Here is a 21,741-nt window from a genome sequence, read left to right on the forward strand (position 1 = left end):
ATGTTGAATTTGTTTATTTAAATCGGTAATTCAAAGTATATAAATTCAAGATAATATATGAGAGATTGATTATAATTGTCACTAAAATAAAGATTTGCAACTTTGTAATAACGCTAGTCTAAATACTTAGTCTTAAAGTAATAGTCTAAATAAATATTACTTTTGGTTTAAATTTCTCTAATTCTTCTTAATTCTCTTTTGGGTAGCATTGTCATTGTTTTCATCTTCAGTACATGTCTTTTTTTTTTTTTTCCTTTTTTTCTTTTATTGGTAGTGTGTCATGTGCATATAGGTTACTGGTGGCAGCATAGAGGATTCATCATACAATGAGATTATGGTGTAGGAAACTTTAGATTTGCCTTGTTGTGTATATGACTGAGATTTTAGTTGTAATATAAACTCTTTATCTTACAAACACCTATTGATATTTAGTAGTGGTAGTTTTTCCCCTACATGTTTCATGTGTTGTGAGATGTGCCGTAGGTTATCATGTGAAAGTATTGAACAAAATATTAATATTTATTATATTTGTATAAAATACTTGGTAAATAAATATATATAACATGTTTTGTATTATAACTTTGATATTTAATTACAAGATAATGTAAAAAGAAGAAAATGGACAATGTAGTGAATATAATAAATTAATAAATTTAAAGGTAAGGAATCTTTGAATTGTAGAAAATAAAGATAATATAACTAATGAAATTATATTTCATTTTTTTTATAATGAATAATATTTTTTTTTAAATAAAGCATTATAGACATCTAATTCTAAATTAATTAAATGCATATGTATTATTTTTTATTGTAGCTACTTATTTATTTTAATTTAATAAGAGTAATAAAGTGTTATATATACTTTTCATCCACAATAATGAAATCAATGATTTTTTTAAAAAAATTTTCATTCCTTGTTGAGACAAATTGTTTTGAGAGTTTGTCGATGACAATTGCTACAATTGCTGTCAATATAGGATGATAATAAATAATTCAAAATATATGATTACAATAGATATTATTATAATGATATAGTAAAAATTAACTTACAAATTTCTTTAGAAGTTTTCATGTATTGATAAAATTCTGATGTGTAAACTTGTTCAATTGGAGCTAGTAGGATGTTAACATTGTCAAATATTTGGAAAATGGTCCTACCGTTTTAGAGTCCATGTGTAATTGTATTTATGATCAACAACTTTAATTTGTAGTTAGGCCGCACAGATCTGACAATGATGCAAGAACAATTTTGTAAAGTAATGTACAATTATTGTACCATTATAAAAAAAATACAAAAAATATTAATACCATAATGATCTAAATCATTCCAATAATGTAAAAACATAATTGAAATATTAAGTTTTGTTCTAAATAATCCAAAGAAGATTAATTAAATGTTAAAAAAAAAAATTTAACCTAAATTTGTTTTTTTTTTAAATTCAAGAAAATCTAATGATTTTTAAAGTTCCTGATTTATAATCTTTAATGCTCAACTTTGAATGCTATGTATTTAGTCGGGCTAATTATTTGACCAAAATTTACGTTAAATTTTATATTATATATTTTTTAAAATATATTTTAACATATTCATAATATATGTTTAACAATTATGCCAACTCTAATTGGGATGGGGTTCAAACTTAAGACCTTTCTTATATAAATTAATGAGTATGTTAAGAATAATAAATAGTTAACGTAATATTCCGTTATTAAAGTTTATAGTAACAGAATTTAGGGTTATTTAACGGAAGAAATTAATATAATAGAGGGTAAATAAGGAAAATCATTAGAAAAATATTAAAATCAAAATAATATGAACCATTCATTTTAAGAAACAACTACTATCGACATTTTTTTGTTCCAGTTAAGGGCCTAACATTATTGACTCTTATTAGTTTTGTAGAAATGAGAATCACAAATAAACATATATCCAAATAGCATTGCATAAATATAAAAAATGGAGGAAGTTCATACAGTAAAACCTTACCTCTTATTTCTTGACTAGTATTTTCTGATGCGCGATGCGCAAAAATTAGGTGGCCAATTTTAGTATTTTATATTAAGATTTTAATATTTAAATTATTATAAATAATAATAATAATAATAATAATAATAATAATAATGTAAACATTTTTATACATTTGATATTTATATTGTAGGAAATAACTCCAAATTATAATGTATAAATATTATTATTATTATTGAATAAGATAAAAAAATATATGCTGGATGCATGTGCATGGTAACAATATTGGAAAAGATAACGGAAGTTATAACGGTAGGGGTATGTTTGTCCAAAATATTATATAAAGTACAACCTTTATAACATAATGTATTAAAAAAAAAACTTAACGGAAAAAACGGACATAAATAAATTAAAAGGTATAACTTTCATTCACACTTATTATATTTTTAAATATTTACCTTGGAACATGTATTTATAGGCAGTTCCTAAATGAAAATTCAATATTTTTAAAGCATTTACATTACAATTTTTTATAAGATAGAACTTTAAAATGATATAAAAGGAAATAATGACTAATCACCTCTTGTTTCCTTATCTTTATCTCTCATTGTGCTTTAATGTAAATGTGAGATTTCAACACAGGACAACTATTTATAGGCTATTTCTCACCAAAATATAGATTCAAATAGATGTCATCATTATTGTTTAGCATGCTTGTTATTATTGTATATAACTTGAAAAACTAAACATCACATTAGTAAATGGTACTAATTAATTACTTGTCAATCAATGTATATCTTTATCAGTTAAAAAGCAATTAATAGCATTGAAAATAGAATATACAAAACAACTGATACTGAGGTGGCATTAAATATGCAAAATCAGCTTATCAGACAATAAATTGTAAACAATAATTTTAAAAGGAAAATAAAGTCCAAAAAACTTGAGCGGTAAAATAGAGCTAAATGACAGGCCAAATCTCCTAACTTCTACTATCTACTTATATATTTATACTAATAACAGCTCAAAAGAATTAAGTCTATAATAGATAGAAAAAATGATGGTTAAATTTTTTAATCAAATGAATAACTCAGATTGATTAGATAATTTTTTCTTAAGATTTTTTAATTTATCACTGCTGGAAATTTGCATTTTTCCGACCACCAAAATATGGTCGGAAAAGGGTGATTTTCGGTTGGAAATGTAGTTTCCGACCAACTTATCGACCACTTTATGGATTCGGAGAAAAGGCCCTAGCTATTACCGACAACTAGTCAAGGTGGTCGGAAATACCGGCTTCTTTTTTAGGACGTCGGAATTACTAGTTGTCGGATAAAGAGAACATATTTCCTACCACCGGTGGTCGGTAATTGGTCGGAATTACCATCTACCGGTGGTCGGTAAGATTTACAATAAAAAAATTAAAAAATTTTGAATTACCGACCACCTAGTGGTCGGTAAGATTTATTAACAAAAAAAATAAAATTTAAAATTCTAAAAATATCAAATGAATTAGACCTGTTATAATTATACAAATTTCAGCATCACAATATTAAATTCTACAATACAATTAACAATTTAAAGAAATCTAACATTAGTCAATCATTTAAATCAAGGTGTAGCAATTGTTTCACTGCACCATCCAAGGATGGAGGATTGAAATGAATGCAGCCTAATTGATTAGTCAAGATCTAAAAGAGAATATTGTGCATAAAACATCATATTTGATATCATTGTATCATCAAATTGCAGCTCTAAATCTCAAGCATAAAATACATTGGTAGTCAAAGTATAAAACCATACATCAATTATGTAAATCACTAGGTAATAATCTAAAATAGCATAATTTCAGTAGAAACATCTAAAAATTTGCAAAACCTGAGTATTCAATTCTGCAGTGTGTATTAGCCTATTCCTACTTTGAACGCAAGCCCGGAATATGTCTTAGCCCCATCTTACCAATGACGAGTTTAGGAATTGCTGGAGGGTTGTCAAGCCCCATGCTTCGACTAAACTCATTTTCAAGCTCCACAAGTCTGCACTTGTCTCTGCCAACAGTCTTGTTGGAACTATAATAGCCAAGCCATGCCTGGTATGCAGACTTTTTGTTTTTCATCTCCACATCTGCCTTTGTCATTGGTAAATCTTTGATTGTGGACAAGAAGAATTCCTCCCAAGGAGCCAACACCAATATTCCTTGCCCCTCTTAACCTTTTCGCCCAGTTCGACCATGTCGATAGATATATTGCTGTCTATGAGATGACAGGCCAATTGTATAACAAGGGTAACATTGGGATAATCTACTCCCCAGACAGGCACATCAGACATTACAAGAATAAGACCTTTGGATTTATGAAATTCATCTTAAACTCTGTTTTGTAACTTTATGGCAAATGAGCATCCATTGACATTTCTGCTCTGTCAACAATGCAACATCATGTTTCAGGGAATAGTTCAGACAAAGCTATCACTATAGGAAAGCTAAGGAAAGAAAAACAATAGACTACAGGAAATTGAGGGATTTTATGAACACAACACCTCTGTCAATAAGGCCCAATCAATCCTTTTATGAACACTAATATATATATATATATATATATATATATATATATATATATATATATATATATATATATATATATAGGGTTATCAAGGCGACGCCTAGGCGTCTGGGCGGTCACAGCCTTGCGCCTAGTCCGCTCGCCTCGCCTAAGTGCAAAATACAACCCAAAACCCCACAAAACATACATGGGCAGAACCTACACACTAAGGCGGGTTGACCGGTGTAATTTTCAGCCGGAGAAGACGCTGGAATCTGCCTCACGCGCCGGCGCGTGGCGTCGGAGCAGCAGCAAGGCGGCGGCGCGTGGAGGCTCCGATGGCGGCGCGATTCGAGCTCCGGCGTCGTCCTCATGTTCCGAGCAAAGCCCACTACCTCACCCTGACATGTTATCAATAAATACTAGACTTCTCACTACTCTAGGAAAAACTATTCATCTTCTCAAAGATGACTTGAAGTAAATAGGGTTCAAAAAGGCTTCCCAAGACAAGATATTTCCAATATATACAATAAATACTAAACTTCTCATTATTCTAGGAAAAACTATTCATCTACTAAAGGCAACTTGAAGTAAATAGGCTGCCCAAAGACAAGATATTTTCAATATATATGTATATATTTTATATATTTTATTTATTTAATACTCATCGCCTAGGCGGTCGCCTAGTCGACTAGTCGACTAGGCAGTTGGTGGCATCTCGCCTAGAAAGTCCGCCTTGATAACCTTGTAATATATATATATATATATATATATATATATATATATATATATATATATATATATATATATATATATTACCAGACTTAAATTATTCTACTAAAGAAATATATTCAATCACCCCCCCCCCTACAAAGTAATAATTTATTGCATTTCATTCAAAATGAGAAGAATTACAAACCAAACACATTAATAACTGATTAGAACAGGGGCTACTTATCATGTTCTAGCGTTATTGTGCATGAGAAAGAGTTTTGATAGATAGCTATGGAGAGGGATTATACCAGGGTCCTCCGAGAAGTCGTAAACCTTGTCGTTGGCCAATAGTGTAGAACCAAAAACCTCTGTGTTTTTCAAGATAATCTCCTGTCTCAACTTCCAATATAATCTCTTCTTCCTCCCCAATGTGTCTTGCAACAAATTCACTGAACTTTATCTGCAGCACAATGGAGATAAAATCTGAGATGAAGGAGAATTAATTAAAGAATCCTGTAATAAGAAATTTCACTTGAGAAGTGATTCCTTAAGATTTAAGAATCTTGAAAGCAATGTGAATCCTAGCTAATATGTTCACTTGTTCTTTGATTATGATGGGTTTATCAGGAAAATGTAGAGTGAACTCTTTAAGTTGATGAAGTCCCTAACAGATGATAGAAAAGGAATCAGATTAAAGACCATTACTTCTATTTATTGATGGAGGTCTTCTATCTTCCAGTAATATCTTTGCAGCTTCATCAAGGTAAATCATATCTACCTGAAGAAAGAGCAACAACCATAGCATAAGAATTACTTCCTTTACTGACAAGTTTCCCACATAATAGAAAGCTTTGAAATCAAAACTCAACTTACATTAGTGCAGAGGAAGAGCTTAATAAAATTGTGTAAGAAACCCCAAAGATTTCTCCCTTATATTGTCTGCTGAAATTACTCAATGTATCAGTCAATTTGGTAAAAGATAAAGGTCACTTTACAAAAAAGAATTGCATATGAAATTACCAGGCTTAGAGGAGTCTGCCAACTTCGGAACAGAAATGGAGTCTGATTTCTCATTCTGACATGAAACATTAGGGTTTGAGTGTCTGTCATCTTCTTCATCATCCAAAACCTGTAGACATTGAAATCAGGAAACACTAAATATGTTGTATTGCAAAAATAAATAAAGAATTGGGAACAATTATCTGCATATATACAAAGATTGCATTTTAGAATTCAAATTAAAGACACATACTTGGACAGAGACATCTCCACTATATGCACTAATGCTATCATTTATCAAATTTATTGAATTGAGATGAGAAAAGAAAATAGAATTGATAATTTCTTGCTAAATTCAAGTTGCAAGCTAAGCTAATATGTCTTGTTACCTTCAGTTCTTTCAAAAGCTCTAGGAATTGCTTCAAACCCTTTTCATGTATACATATTCTTTGCCTTCCTTGAAAGAACCTGAACAATCGAGGTCAAGCAAAAAGAAGAAGACAACGTCAGTAATCCAAGTAATTAATTGGATCCAAAGATGAAGTTAATGCCAATTTAAAAGATCTTACACCAACACTTTCAAGAACATTCACAATGTTATAGATCCTCCTCCTTTCAACCCCTAAACCACAACCAAATATACCTCAAGTTCAGCGCATACACTTTTCAGAAAAAATAAATGTTTAAAATAAACCATATTCAATAAAAAAAATTGAAAAATTAGATCAGTACCTAGTTGCCTTGCTGCATCATCAAGCCCAATAGTTTCTACGCCTTCACGATTATACAAGCTCAAAAAATTGCATAAACACACAACAATAAGCACAAACTTGGCTTACATCAACAAATATAGACATAGGATTTAACATTTTTCGCATGAAACACTTAAATTTTTAGATCCAAACAAATTACTTAGCAAACAACCTACAATAGAGAATACTTGTCACAGAAAGATAAAACACAAATGCTCACACAAACAGCTAACATGATATATTTATTAGGCCATGCAAAATATTTGTTCTCTATTTCCTATTCACAGTGCATAATTTCATAAGACAAACAATTTAGAACCTCAAAAGACTCCAATTAATCTATATTAGTAAATCCTTAATAACATCAATAAATGCATATCCGTCATCAAGATTCCTCTACCAATCCCATTGATGAAAGATACCCACAAGTCTTCAATCTTGCCCTCACATATATGCAGAGGAACTGCAATTCAAAATTTTGCAGATTGGTCAATGGACAGTCACAATTTCAACTAAGTAATAAGACTAACAAGCAAACCCTAGGCAGTTCACTCCCCATATAATCAGAAATTACAACTGAAATAAGCTCAGAAAATTCATTTGAATCATCAGCTCAAACATTCATCAATATCAATTTTAACCTACTGACCATCATCAAACAGATTCTTCTTAGGTGTTGCGGGTGGATGTTGAATCCTAGGCGGTGTTCTCCCCTTCTTCTTGTCTTTCAGCCTCACCTATACAAATTCACACACAAATATTAATTTATACAGTAACAATATACTGAATCAGAATTGGTATGCCAAAATAAACCTGGATATTTTGTGAATTACACTCGAGCTATAAAGAAAAACACTTACATTTTGAAATGAGTGATTGAAATCAACGGTCTTCTTGTCTCCTCGTCCACAGTAGACTGAAATAATAAGAGTAAAGCATAAAACTCTATTCAGCTCATAAATATATGTAGGTCACAGAAAAGTACCTAAACCCTAAAATGAAAGAAGAGAATAAAGAGTACCTTACGTCGGTCTGTTCATGCCGCTCCTATGAAGTAGCGACAGATATGCTCAATAGAATTAGGAAGTTAAGGATTAGGGTTTAAGATTAGAGAACTAACTTGTAGGATGGTGATGGACACCATAGTAGAGTCGAGAAGAGGCGAAAACGGCAGAGTCGAGAAGAGGCGACAACGGCAGAGACTTTGGCGCAGGCTAAGATGGCGGAGGAGGTGGGAGCGACGACGAAGAAAAGGCTGAGACAACGGCGACGAAGAAAAGGCTGAGACAACGGCAAAGGTAGGAGCGAAGGTGGGAAGTGTTTGGTTCTGTTGAGCGATGCAGAGTGTGGTTTTTGTTTGGGTTGAGGCCGCTGAGCGACGTATTATGTTTGGGCGAGAATTACTCCATATTTTTTGTTTGAGAGGGAAGACCTTTTTATTTGAGATGGAAGACTGTTTTTTTGCTAAGTGAGTAAGGGAGGGTAATAAAAGAAATTAAATTTTTGCGAAATGTTCCGACCACCATGTAAATAGTGGTCGGAAATTCCGACCACTTTCCGACCTCTGTAACCCTCTGTCGAAAAAGAAAAAAAAATCACTTTTTGCGACTAAATTTTTGAGTGGACGGAAAGAGGTCGGAAAAATGCTAATTTCCAGCAGTGTATCCTTAATGAATATGACTATCCGTTAACTTTTCTGTTAAATATAAGAGCTCAAGAGAGTTAGGCCTATAATGGGTAGAAAAAAATGGCGGTTAAATTTTTTAATCAAATGAATGATTCATATTGATCAGATTTTATTAATTAAGAGAAATAATTTTATTAGTTATATTGTCTTTATATTTCTCCAATGTAAAAATTCTTTATATTCAAATTCATCAATTGATTATCTTCACTATATTGTCTATTATCTTTTTTGTGCACTATTTTTTAATTAAATATCAAAGTTATGATACAAAATAATGCTATATATTTATTTACCAAGTATTTTATTAATACCATGAAAAAATTAAAAAAATATAATTAATAAAGCCAATCATATTAACTAGGGATAAAGTACAAATAAGCCACTGAACTATTTGGGAAAAAACAATTAAGCCATCGAACTCAAATAACCCACAAATAAGCCATTGAACCCGGGAAAAAAGAGCAATTAATATTTTTAACAGGTAAACTCCAGGTTTTTGCTGACTGTATTGCCAAATGTTTATTTTATTTACATTATTTTATTATTATAATCCATCTACATAGTAATATATTTTAAAGTAATTATAATCAAAGTAGTTTTGTCTTGTCTATATCTAATTTATTTATTTATTATTTTTTAAAACAAAAGATCTAGTGAAAAAATAATAATAAATAAACAAATCAAATCTCGACAAGACAAAACTATTTTGATTATAATTATTTTAAAATATAATATTATCCAAGTGGATAATATTAATAAAAATAATAATAATAAACGTAAATAAAATAAACATTTGGCAATCCAATCAGCAAAAATCTGGAGTTAACCTGTAAAAAATGTTAATTGCTCTTTTTTTCAGGATTCAATGGCTTATTTGCTCTTTTTTTTTCGGGTTCAACGGCTTATTTGAGGGTTATTTGAGTTCGATGGCTTAATTGTTGTTTCTCAAATAGTTCAGTGGCTTATTTGTACTTTATCCCTATTAACTATTTGAGTGATTTGTTGACAAAGAGAGTATTCAAATCACACAACAAATTGAAGTGAGAACTATCTCGCAATGTCCTTGTTTGATAATCAGCAGTTAGCGGTTAGTGTTAGGAGATTATATTAGCGAATTTGACTAGCGAATTATATTAATGGTTGGTAAAAAGATATTTGAAAAATTAGCTGTTTAGATTAACATGTAAAATGACCTAAGGGTATACATATATTTAATAATAATAATAATAATAATAATAATAATAATAATAATAATAATAATAATAATTGTTTTAAAAAAAATATAATTAAGCCAATCATATTAACTACTTGGGGCCTTGTGGGATTTATTGACAAAAAAAGTATTCAAATCATACAACAAATTAAAGTGGGAAACTATTTCGCAATGTCCTTGTTTGTCAATGAGCAGTTAGCTTTTCAATATTAGTATATGTTTAATATTTTATGCCATAATTTTTATTTTCTCTCCCTTATGTCTCGTATTTGGTTTCAACCATACCTATACAATTATTTTATTGACAATTATAATCAATCTTGACTATATTATCTTGCATTTGTAAACTTAGAATTGCATATTTAAATACGCAAATTTTACATTCAATTATGTATGCATGAACAATTCCAATATAATCTTGTCTTGATATATTTTAAAGTACTTATTTAAAAAAAAAAACATTGGGCATTATCCCAATCGCGCAATGGGCGTAAAAAAGTAGTTATTTTTTTTTTGATACACTCTATTACATTAGGGTATCTGTGCAGACATACTTACACACAAAGTCGACAACGCCTCCACTGAAGTTTGATCTCATGACCTTCCACATGAAAGAGGTCACTACATGCCATCTGAACACTGCTTGACAAAAAAAAAAAAAAAAAAAAAAAAAAAAAAAAAAAAAAAAAAAAAAAAAAAAACTAGTTATCTACTATCTATCTACTATACTAATAAGAGCCCAAGAGAGTTAGGCCTATAATGGGTAGAAAAAATGGCGGTCAAGTTTTTTAATCAAATGAATGGCTCAGATTGATCAGATTTGAATTTTTTCTTAAGATTTACTAATTTATCCTTAATGAATATGATTATCCGTTAACTTTTCCGTTAAATATTATCTTTTCCGTTAATTTCTGTTAGTTCACCGTTAACTTATTCATTGATTTGAATAAGAAAAGTCTTAAGTTCGAAGTTCGAACCCCATCCCAATCAAAGTTGGCATATTTAGTACTCTATTTTACTTTTATTAAATTAAATAATAATTTATTAGTTACAACAAAAAAAGTAATACATATGCATTTCGATCTTTAATTTAGAATTATGTATCTAAAATGTTTTTATTCAAAAAAATTATTCATTATCAATAAATTAAATAAGAGAAATAATTTCATTAGTTATATTGTCTTTATTTTTTTCCAATATAAAAATTCTTTACATTCAAATTCATCAATTGATTATATTCGCTACATTGTCCCTACAATGTCTTTATTAAAAAAAAATTATTTATTATCAATAAATTAATTAAGAGAAATAATTTTATTATATTATATTATCTTTTTTTTCTCCAATGTAAAAATTCTTTACATTCAAATTCATCAATTGATAATATTCACTACATTGTGTATTATCTTTTTTTGTGCGCTATTTTTTTAATTAAATATCAAAGTTACAATACAAAATAATGTTATATATTTATTTACCAAGTATTTTATTAATACCAGGAAAAATTAAGAAAAATATAATTAATAAAGCCAATCATATTAACTACTTGAGGAATTTGTTGGCAAAAAGAGTATTCAAATCACAACAAATTGAAGTGAGAACTATCTCGTAATGTCCTTGTTTGACAATCAGTAGTCAGCGGTTAGCGTTAGCGGATTATATTAGCTGATTTGACCAGCGAATTATATCAACGGTTGGTAAAAAAAAATATTTGAAAAATTTAGCTTTTTAGATTAACATGTAAAATGACCTAAGGGTATACATATATTTAATAATAATAATAATAATAATAATAATAATAATAATAATAATAATAATAATAATAATAATAATAATAATAATAATAATAATTGTTTTAAAAAATAAAAAAATAAAAAAATATAATTAAGCCAACCTTATTAACTACTTGAAATTTATTTACAAAAAGAGTATTCAAATTACACAACAAATTGAAGTGGAAAACTATATCGCAATGTCCTTGTTTGACAATCAACAATTAGCTCTTCAATATTAGTATATATTTAAAATTGTATGCCCTAATTTTTATTTGCACTCCCTTATGTCCCGTATTTGGTTTCAACCATACCTATACAATTATTTTATTGACAATTATAATCAATCTTGACTATATTATCTTGCATTTGTAAACGTAGAATTACCTATTTAAATACGTAAATTCAACATTCAATTATTTATGCATGAATAATTCTAATATAATCCTGCATTGATATACTTTAAAGTACTTATTAAAAAAAAAACATTGGGCATTATCTCTAAAAAACTAGTCTACTATACTAATAAGAGACCAAGAGAGTTAGGCCTATAATGGATAGAAAAAATGGCGGTCATAGATTTTAATCAAATGAATGGCTCAGATTGATTAAAAGATTGATAAGATTTAAATTTTACACTAAAATTTCCTAAAATACCCGCACACCGTTACTAATTTCGTTAAAATTTTAAGAATTGCCGTTAGTTCACCGTTAACTTACTCATTGATTTCAATAATAAAAAAAAAAGGTCTTAGGTTCGAACCTCATCCCAATCAAAGTTGGCATAATTAGTACTCTATTTTACTCTTATTAAATTACTAGTTTTTTTACGCGCTTTGCGCGAATGAGATAATGCCCAATGGTTATTTTTAAATAAGTATTTTAAGGTATATCAATGCAATATTATATAGGAGATGTTTATGCATAGGTAAATAAATGTTGAATTTGTTTATTTAAATCGGTAATTTAAAGTATATAAATTGAAAATAATATATGAGAGATTGATTATAATCGTCACTAAAATAAATGTTTGCAATTTTATAATAACTCTAGTTTAAATACTTAGTTTTAAAGTGATAGTCTAAATAAATACTATTTTTAGTTTAAATTTCTCTAATTCTTCATAATTCTCTTTTGGGTAGCATTGTCATTGTTTTCATCTTCAGTGGGCGAGGCTGGCTGTCTACGAGCCCCCGAGGAACTTCCAAGAACGCTAAGTCAACCCAAACAAGTTAATGTGGAAATATGATTGTTGTGCTCTTCCCCTGATCATCCCCTTGCTATGTGTTAATGTGCACGTTGTTGATTGGTGATTGTTGATGATCATTGATTGATTATGATTGATTGTCCATGATAAGAAAAGATGAGATGTGATTGGTGGAAAAGAAAATGTTGGTGGTTGGCACAACGAGTGTCCGGTCATTGTACTGAAGGTACAGGCCTAGTGGTTATTATGCTATAGGCACAAACCCACCTTAGACTATCTTGCTAATGGCATGGGTCAGGTTATAAGTGTTGCGATGCCATGTCAGGGCTATATGCACTGAACATGTTCTTTCTTTTTTATATTTTTGTTGGTAGTGTGTCATGTGCCATTAGGTTACTGGTGGCAGCATAGAGGGATTCATCATGCAATGAGATTATGGTGTATGAAGCTTTAGATTTGCATTGTTGCATATACGACTGAGATTTTAGTTGTAATATGGACAATGATGTAAGAACAATTTTATCTGATAAAAAAATAATAGTATAATATTTGTAAAGTAATGTACAATTGTACCATTATAAAAAAAATATAAAAATATTAATACCATAATGACCTAAATCATTCTAATAATGCAAAAGCATAATTGAAATATTAAGTTTGTTCTAAATAATCAAAAGAAGATTAATTAAACGTTTTTTTTTTAAAAAACTTAACCTAAATTTATTATTATTATTTTTTTAAATCAAGAAAATCAAATGATTTTTAAAGTTTCCGATTTATAATCTTTGATGCTCAACTTTGAATGCTATGTATTTAGTCGGGCTAATTACTTGATCAAAGTTTATGTTTAATTTTATATTATATATTTTTTTAATACATTTTAACATATTCATAATATATGTTTAAAAATTATGTCAACTCTAATCGGGATGAGGTTCGAACCTAAGACCTTACTTATATAAATTAATGAGTATTTTAAGAATAATAAATAGTTAACGGAATATTCCGTTAATAAAGTTTATACTAACGGAATTTAGAGTTATTTTAGAGAAGGAAATAATATAATAGAGGGTAAATAAGGAAAATCATTAAAAATTACTAAAATCAAAATAATATTAACCATTCATTTTAAGAAACAATAGGACCCACATTTTTTTGTTCTAGTTAAGGGCCTAACATTATTCGCTCTTATTAAAAGTGTAGATATAAATGACCGCCAAATTATTAAATCAAATGAATGGTTCAAATTGTTCAGGTTTTAATTTTTTTAAAAGTTTTTTAATTTATCCTTAATTATATGATTATCCATTTAACTTTTCGATAAATACCGTTAATTCACCGTTAGTCTAATTCTAATATTAACGTCTAATATAGAATTATAATTATACCATTAATCTAATTCTTATATTAAAGTCTTAATAGAACTTAACCACAAATCCTAATGTCGAAATCTCCTCAAACAATATTAGTATATATTTAATATTTTATGTCCTAATTTTTATTTGTTCTCCCTTATGTCCCGTATTTGGTTTCAACCATACCTATACAATTATTTTATTGACAATTATAATCAATCTTGACTATATTATCTTGCATTTGTAAACTTAGAATTACATATTTAACCCGCACGGGCTTAGCTCAATGGTTTAGTGGGCAGTATTTGGGAGAAGAGACCAAGGTTTGAACCCCGGCGGCGGCAGTGCGGGAATTATGTCCAAAGTGGGTAGATTCCTTGTTCGCACCGGCATTTGGTCCTGTCTGCTGAACCATTGAGTCACCGTGATTTACAACTTCCCACAAGGCTCTGTCGGGTCGGAGTGTGGGGCCCTTGGGGTTGGGGACTCAACCTTTGGGAGAAGAATTACCTATTTAAATACGCAAATTCAACCTTCAATTATCTATGCATGAACAATTTCAATATAATCTTGCCTTAATATTATCTATGCATGAACAATTTCAATATAATCTTGCCTTAATATACTTTAAAGTACTTATTTAAAAAATATAAAAAAACATTGGGCATTATGCGCATAAAAAACTAGTATTATAATAAGAGATAAGAGATATAATAGTTTTCGTGCGGTGGGGGCAAACATGGGAAGTGCACAATTTAAACGATTGGTGCTGGATGGCCGTTGATGATTGTGAAGCGACCTCGTCACCCACGAAATAAGTTCGTTATTTTGCCTGCCAGCTGGCGTGGTAGTTGATTCTTTTCGTCCATATGAGTGGAATTTGGGCTCTAGCATTGTAACTCGGAATGACGAATCTAACTTCTTTTCTTACTCCACGAATGCCAACGCCCAAGAGCAACCAAACAAAACAAAAATATTCGTAAATTTAGGTAAAAAGATAGATTTATAATTTTTTAAAAATATATACAAATTTTTTAAACTAATTCTGATTTTTGTGATTTTATAAGTGGACCGAAGTAAAGCGTGGATGAACTTATGGTCTTTTTGTGTGGGCATTTTTGTCATTTATGGTCATCATCTTTCTTATAACCTCTTGTTGGGCATTTGCATTTATATTGATTGCCTCAGTAGCCCTAGAACTACGACAAAATTCGAAGAAATTGAAAAATCCAAACAACGAAGAATTAAAGAAGAAGAAGGATGTACATTGAGGTACAAATTTTATCATCTATCTATAGTAATAGACAAGGGGTGATGGCGTGCTCCGAACAAGGATGCCGTGCTATTTGATTTCTCTCCAATGCTTATAGTCTACACAGACGGCCGCGTTGACCGGATCGCTGATTTTCCGTATGTTCATCCGTCGCCGGAAAACCCGTCCGCCACTGTCTCCTCCAAAGACGTCACAATCTCTCCTCATATCTCCGCCATAATCTACCTCCCAAGGCTCGTCGCCGCTGACAAAAAACTCCCCATCTTAATCTGGTTCCACGGCGGTGGCTTTTGCATCGAATCCCCCTTCTCCTCTCTCTACCACCACTACCTCAAAATTCTAACATCGGAGGCCCAAGCCGTCGTCGTCTCAGTCGAGTATCGGCTCGCACCAGAGAACCCCTTGACGACCGCGTATGAGGATTGTTGGGAAGCTCTACAGTGGGTCGCTTCTCAAGATTATCATTGGCGGCGGTAATATAGTACACACTGATTAGAACCGGAAAAGTGGGATTTGCCTAGATCTCGGGTGCGATTCTATCGTACCCATACTTCTAGGGCTCATTCAAAGCTGACACTGAATGTTTATCCAGAAGGATATGGGGTTTCTTACGAGGGGTAAGAAAAGGGATGATGACAAGAAATGAAAAAAATGTCCAGACAAAAACGGAGTCATCACTGGCTTCTCGACGGAACAATTCCCCAATTTACGTAATTACGTAATTAACTACAAACATATATTGAACTAGAGTTTTAACTTTAATTTACCATAAAGAAAGCTCAAAGCCTCTACTAAAGGTACGATGTAGATGAAATTCGCCAATTGACTTTAGCGAAGCAAATTAATTTAAGTTATTTATAATTTATGGATTCAAATCGAGAAAACAAATAAATAGCTCTAAACATTCGAATTCGAAACACTATTGTTACCAAGCTAACTAAAATAAATTATATTATGACTCATTATCGCATTAAACTATTGATAAATATTTTTAATATATTAAATGTAGTACCAATATATTAAAAATATGGAAAAAAAATGTAATTTTAGTCTTTCAATTGTTCCTTGTTAGCGGTTTTAGTCTCTAACTTTTACCGTTGTAATATACACTCATAACTTTTTAAAAAACTTTCAGTTTTAGTACATGGATATTTTATTACTTTTTAATATTTCTTCTTTAATTATAATTTTGTTTAGTCTCAATATTTAATTAGTACAATAAAAAGTATGATTTTAACAGGGTCATGTAAGAAAAATAAGGACGATGTATCACAATTGAAAAGGAAAATTTTAACAAAAAATGTTAACAAAATCTCTATTTTGCAGATGAAATACCAAAATTGACAATGTTATAAAGAATAAAAGTAATAAAATTTTGACAAGTATCTTGTGCTCAGATGACATATACTCATATAGTGACTTCTCCCATGTGAGAAGTCATGAGATTCATTAGGTTGAGAAAGACGTTTGAACAATACTGCAATGTAATAGAGTCAATAACATTAAAAAAAAAAATTAAAAATACAATTTCTTTGAAGAGTCAAAATTATATATTGTAATGATGAAAAGTTAAGGACTAAAATTATATTTTCTTAAAAATAAACATTCAATATATTTATATATTTCATAATTTTTCCTCGACAAATTTGCACTAAAACAGGATTATATGACTTCGTGTAGCTAACTCTTATCTTCGATTGTGATTGGTGCTCCGTCAGGATATGAAGAAGGTAGTGGTTGTAGGTGGTGACGGCGCGTGAGGAGCACTGCTTAACAACCAACAATGGAAGCTCTTGGCCTTGGCTATGGACTTCCAAACCTTTCTCTTCTCAGAAGCTATCCTCGACGACAGCAACGAAGGTCGCGGCTCTCTGGTTCAGCCAGTTGCGTCGCACTTTTAGCGCCAAGGTTTTCTCCCATGTCCGGAGCTTCAATCGCAAAGGTCTTGTTTGTCTTGTTTTTAGTTAAATATGCGTTTCAACTGTTTGTGTGCTGAAATGGTTATTTTTCTCATTTTGTAGTTTCAGCACAAAATTGGAGTAAAAATGCTAGAGTTGAAGCAAATAGAAGAGATTGGTGCTGCTAGAAAAAGAGGGGATGCTCTGGTACATTTCTTGTTCAATGGCACTTCTCTTGAAAATCTCTTTGACATATTCGTTTTTGAGATAATGCTTTATGTGATTGTGGATTTGTGGATATTGCAAAATTCCCCAATAATTTTCTTCCCTCAAAAGAAGAACAAATGTAATTGTTTCATCATAATTCAGAAAAACTGCCACTGAATATTGTTGAGATTAACAAGAAAGGGCCAAGTCCAGTACATGCCTCTCGAAAATGTGATGGTGGTATAAGGAAATAAAGTTAGCCTTCTCTACTGGCTATAGCTCGTAGTAGTGTTAGAGCCAGGTTAGGTGGAGGCCGGTAATGGGCCAATTGGTGGTTAGGGGATTGTTGGGCAGAGGTCGGTAAAGGGTCAAGTCCAACACCCTGCCTCTCGAAAATGTGATGGCAGTAGGAATTAAAGTTGTGCTTTCGCTAGTAGCTTTAGCTTGCTTTTGGCGTAGTGGTAAGCGTTTGATCCTAACAAATATATTATATTTGAGTGAGCCTGAGGGTTATGGGCATCAATCTGCCATTGACTAAGCACCAAATGAAATCTTTGAGCTTAACAGGGGCAGCCTAGGAGAAACCTTGATGTTCTAAACTGGTTAGGAAAGCTCTATAGCTAAACATCTCTTACCTGCCTAATGCCCAAACTATAACCTGAGGAAATATATGGAAATGATTAGTGTGTGAAGAAATGATCTCTCTGCCTTTTATATTATGTAGAAAAAGAAAATCCCAATGAATAGGATTTCTAGTATGATGATAGAGTAAAAAGATGAAGGTGATTTGAGCTTGTTCACAGAGGTAACACTACAATTATTTTTTGTCTAAGAAAAATTCCTCACCAGGTTACCATCTGTATCCTTATAAATGTGCAAAAAGCTGTCTGCACTGAACCTTAATCTCTACACACTACGGGTCATGCCTACAAATAAAATCACATGTTGAAATCTAGACTTTTTGCAAGCTCTTCTGTAGATCTGTGTCACTGTATGCTGTAAGCCTGTAGCTGTTGTTTTGTTAAAATATCTTTATCGTATTACTGCTTCAGTGCTTGTTTTCAGACTTTTGAGCATTTTATCTCTGGGTTTTGTTTGTATAAACAATTATAAAATGAACAAATGGAAAAGGACCCCAATGTGCCTCACTTATCACCTTCTATCTTCATTCTATCTTCCGAATTGTCATGATTTTAAGTACTGCTTGCAGGCATGTGTGAATGGCTCTTCAACATCCTCTATTTTTCTTCATTTTCTCCTAGAAGAAGAAGATGAAGATGTAGATGAAGAAGAAGAAGAAGAAAAAGAAGAGGAAGAGGAAGAGGAAGAGGAAGAAGAAAGGTTAATCTCAAAAATAAATGACCCAATTATGAATTTCTTCAAGACACGGGTAGAGAATCCGGACTCAGTTCCTGATGCGGATCATCATGGCAAGTTCTCTCTCAGTAAGAATCGCAAAACCTCTTGGCACCTTTCTCCAAGCATTGGTTCAACTATAGAAAATGAAGAAAAAGGAGGAGGAGGGGGAGGAGAAGAAGAAGAAGAAGAAGAAGAAGAAGAAGAAGAAGAAGAAGAAGATAATGATGAAATTGAGAAACTCCAAACTGACCTTCCTATTACAAAAGTTGGGGGAGTTGTTGGTGAAATTCTGGAAAAGGCTAGGAGTTTACCGGAAAATGTGACATTTGGGGAGGTTTTAAGGGAGTTTGAAGGGAGGATTGGGGAGAAGGAGTGCGTGGAGGTGTTGGGGCTTCTGGGAGAAAAGGGTTTGCTCAAGGGCTGCCTATACTTTTTTGAATGGATGAGGTTGAATGAGCCTTCACTCCTTACGCCTCGGGCATGTACAGTTCTGTTTCCAATACTTGGGAGGGCTGGGATGGGCAATGAGTTAATACTTCTATTCAGAAGCTTGCCAAATCACAAGCCATTCAGGAATGTTCATATTTATAATGCTGCTATTTCCGGGCTTTTGAGCTCTCATCGGTAATATTTCTATTGCATTTCTGCTGTGCACTGTATCATGCGGTTAACTTAGGCAAAATCCCATTATTTTTTATTTAGTTTTCTTAGTGACATTTTTGCTGCATTTACTAATTTATCTACATTTTATTTAAACAAAAACTTTGCATTTGTGGAATGCAAGTAACATCAGCACTCAGCTGAGCAGTTTCTTGCATATGGCGTTTTAACCTAGTGACTTATGTTAGACCATCCCTAGAAACTGAGTTGGACTTTCTCTTGGTTTAATCATAGGTACAATGATGCCTGGGGAGTCTATGAGATGATGCAAACGAATAATGTTCAACCGGATCGTGTGACCTGTTCCATACTTATTACAGTAATGAGGAAAATGGGAAGCACTGCCAAGGAAGCCTGGCAGATCTTTGAAAAAATGAATAAGAAAGGGGCCATGTGGAGTCTTGAAGCCGTAGGTGCTTTGGTTAAATCATTTTGTGATGAGGGGCTTAAGAGGGAAGCCCTAATTATCCAATCTGAAATGGAGAAAAGGGGGATCTCTTCAAATGCTATTGTATATAATACTATAATGGATGCTTATAGTAAATCAAACCAAATTGAAGAAGCTGAGGGTCTGTTGGCTGAGATGAAGATGAAAGGAATATCACCCACATCAGCCACTTATAACATTTTAATGGATGCATATAGCAGAAGGATGCAGCCTGATATAGTTGAGAAGCTACTAGAAGAGATGGAAAATACCGGGTTGGAGCCAAATGTAAAATCCTATACATGCCTCATTAGTGCATATGGCAGGCAGAAGAAGATGGGTGACCGGGCTGCTGATGCTTTCTTGAGAATGAAAAAGGTTGGTATAAAACCAAATTCTCATTCATATGCAGCTCTTATTCATGCTTATTCAGTCAGTGGGTGGCATGAGAAGGCTTATATCGCTTTTAAGAATATGCTAAGGGAAGGAATAAAACCCTCAATACAAGCTTACACTGCTTTGCTTGATGCATTTCGGCGTTCGGGTGACACAGAAACACTAATGGAAATTTGGAAAATGATGATCAAAGATAGAATTCAAGGGACTAGGGTAACTTTCAATACTCTTCTCGATGGATTTGCTAAACAAGGTCACTATGTTGAAGCAAGAGATGTTATATGTGAGTTCGGAAAGGTTGGGTTGCAACCAACAGTTATGACATATAATATGTTGATGAATGCATATGCAAGGGGAGGGCAAGAATCGAAATTGCCACAGCTTCTGGAAGAAATGGCAGCACATAATCTAAAACCTGATTCGGTTACCTATGCCACAATGATATATGCCTATATCCGTGTTCGAGATTTCAAGAGAGCATTTTATTATCACAAGAAGATGGTTCAAAGTGGGGAAGTTCCTGATGCCAAATTATATCAGAAGCTCCGGACAATATTGGATGAAAAAGCTGCCATTAAGAACAGGAAGGATAGGAGTGCTTTGAAGGGCATTATTAGAAGCAACATGGGTGTACTGAAGCAGAAGAAAAGGAAAAAAGATGAGTTCTGGAAATATAAAAAGAATCGATCAAGAAATGATCAAACAGCTCAATATCAACGGAAAATGTTCTGATTGGCTTCCTTCTTCGATCACTATCGGGGTAATCCCTTTTCAGTTGCGCTTGATGGATATATTGTTTCATATATAATACTTATATGCTACTAATGGGGTATAAAAGGAAATATCAGCATGTTGACAAGGAGGGTGGGGAGGTTCTGAAATTCTTTCCAAGTGGAACTGCTGACAAGAGCCAAGCAGTGGTTGGGTGTAATTGCTCCTATTAGCTTGCAGCCATTCCTTGATAAAGGATTTCTTGTAAGATTTTCCTAGTATTTTTCATTCATTGCTTCTTTATGTTTGTGGTCGCATCATTTTTCACATGGGTTTTTAGTCACCTTAACCGAAAAGCCCAGAGGGTGGCCAAGTATCATGTATATGGTTCCAAGTTCATAGGAATAATTATTAATTATAAAGTCACCCCTAGAACTCTAGAAGGTTAGAATTTCTGCTATAATCGCTCCATGTACATGTTTTTTTAAAACATATTTTTGTGTTGTCAATGTAATCTAGGCCAAAAGAGTAGGTTAATAGAGTTGTTTTGGAATGGACTTAATTCCAATTTTGCTTCTTGACTATTGCATTTTCACTTTTGATTC

General features: G+C 31.9%; 2 protein-coding genes and 1 pseudogene across 3 annotated transcripts; 2 read left to right on the forward strand and 1 right to left on the reverse strand.

Moving 5' to 3' along the window:
* Positions 1–5,598: 5,598 nt before the first annotated feature.
* Positions 5,599–8,228, reverse strand: LOC109180765 (annotated as a pseudogene).
* Positions 8,229–15,565: 7,337 nt separating this feature from the next.
* LOC109180766 (2-hydroxyisoflavanone dehydratase-like) lies at positions 15,566–15,955 on the forward strand. The gene has a single exon (XM_019330472.1). The coding sequence runs from the start codon at positions 15,566–15,568 to the stop codon at positions 15,953–15,955; it is 390 nt and encodes a 129-aa protein (XP_019186017.1).
* A 1,178-nt stretch (positions 15,956–17,133) lies between these two features.
* Positions 17,134–21,713, forward strand: LOC109180799 (pentatricopeptide repeat-containing protein At5g50280, chloroplastic-like). 2 transcript variants are annotated; one of them, XM_019330503.1, is made up of 5 exons: positions 17,134–17,420; positions 17,500–17,583; positions 18,794–19,100; positions 19,143–19,566; positions 19,837–21,713. In XM_019330503.1, the coding sequence occupies exons 1-5, from the start codon at positions 17,262–17,264 to the stop codon at positions 21,155–21,157; spliced, it is 2,295 nt and encodes a 764-aa protein (XP_019186048.1). In that variant the 5' UTR covers positions 17,134–17,261; the 3' UTR covers positions 21,158–21,713. The 2 variants fall into 2 exon arrangements, with proteins under 2 accessions (XP_019186048.1, XP_019186047.1); XM_019330502.1 differs by having other exon boundaries at positions 18,794–19,566.
* Positions 21,714–21,741: the final 28 nt, after the last annotated feature.

The sequence above is a fragment of the Ipomoea nil genome, unplaced genomic scaffold (assembly GCF_001879475.1).
Source record: "Ipomoea nil cultivar Tokyo-kokei standard unplaced genomic scaffold, Asagao_1.1 scaffold1034, whole genome shotgun sequence".
Taxonomy (NCBI): domain Eukaryota; kingdom Viridiplantae; phylum Streptophyta; class Magnoliopsida; order Solanales; family Convolvulaceae; genus Ipomoea; species Ipomoea nil.

Coding starts and splice junctions, on each gene's coding strand:
- LOC109180766 (XM_019330472.1), top strand. CDS start 15,566: ATGCTTATAGTCTACACAGACGGCCGCGTTGACCGGATCGCTGATTTT.
- LOC109180799 (XM_019330502.1), top strand. CDS start 17,262: ATGGAAGCTCTTGGCCTTGGCTATGGACTTCCAAACCTTTCTCTTCTC. Junction 17,584..18,793: donor GAAAAAGAGGGGATGCTCTG/GTACATTTCTTG, acceptor TACTGCTTGCAG/GCATGTGTGAATGGCTCTTC. Junction 19,567..19,836: donor GGGCTTTTGAGCTCTCATCG/GTAATATTTCTA, acceptor GTTTAATCATAG/GTACAATGATGCCTGGGGAG.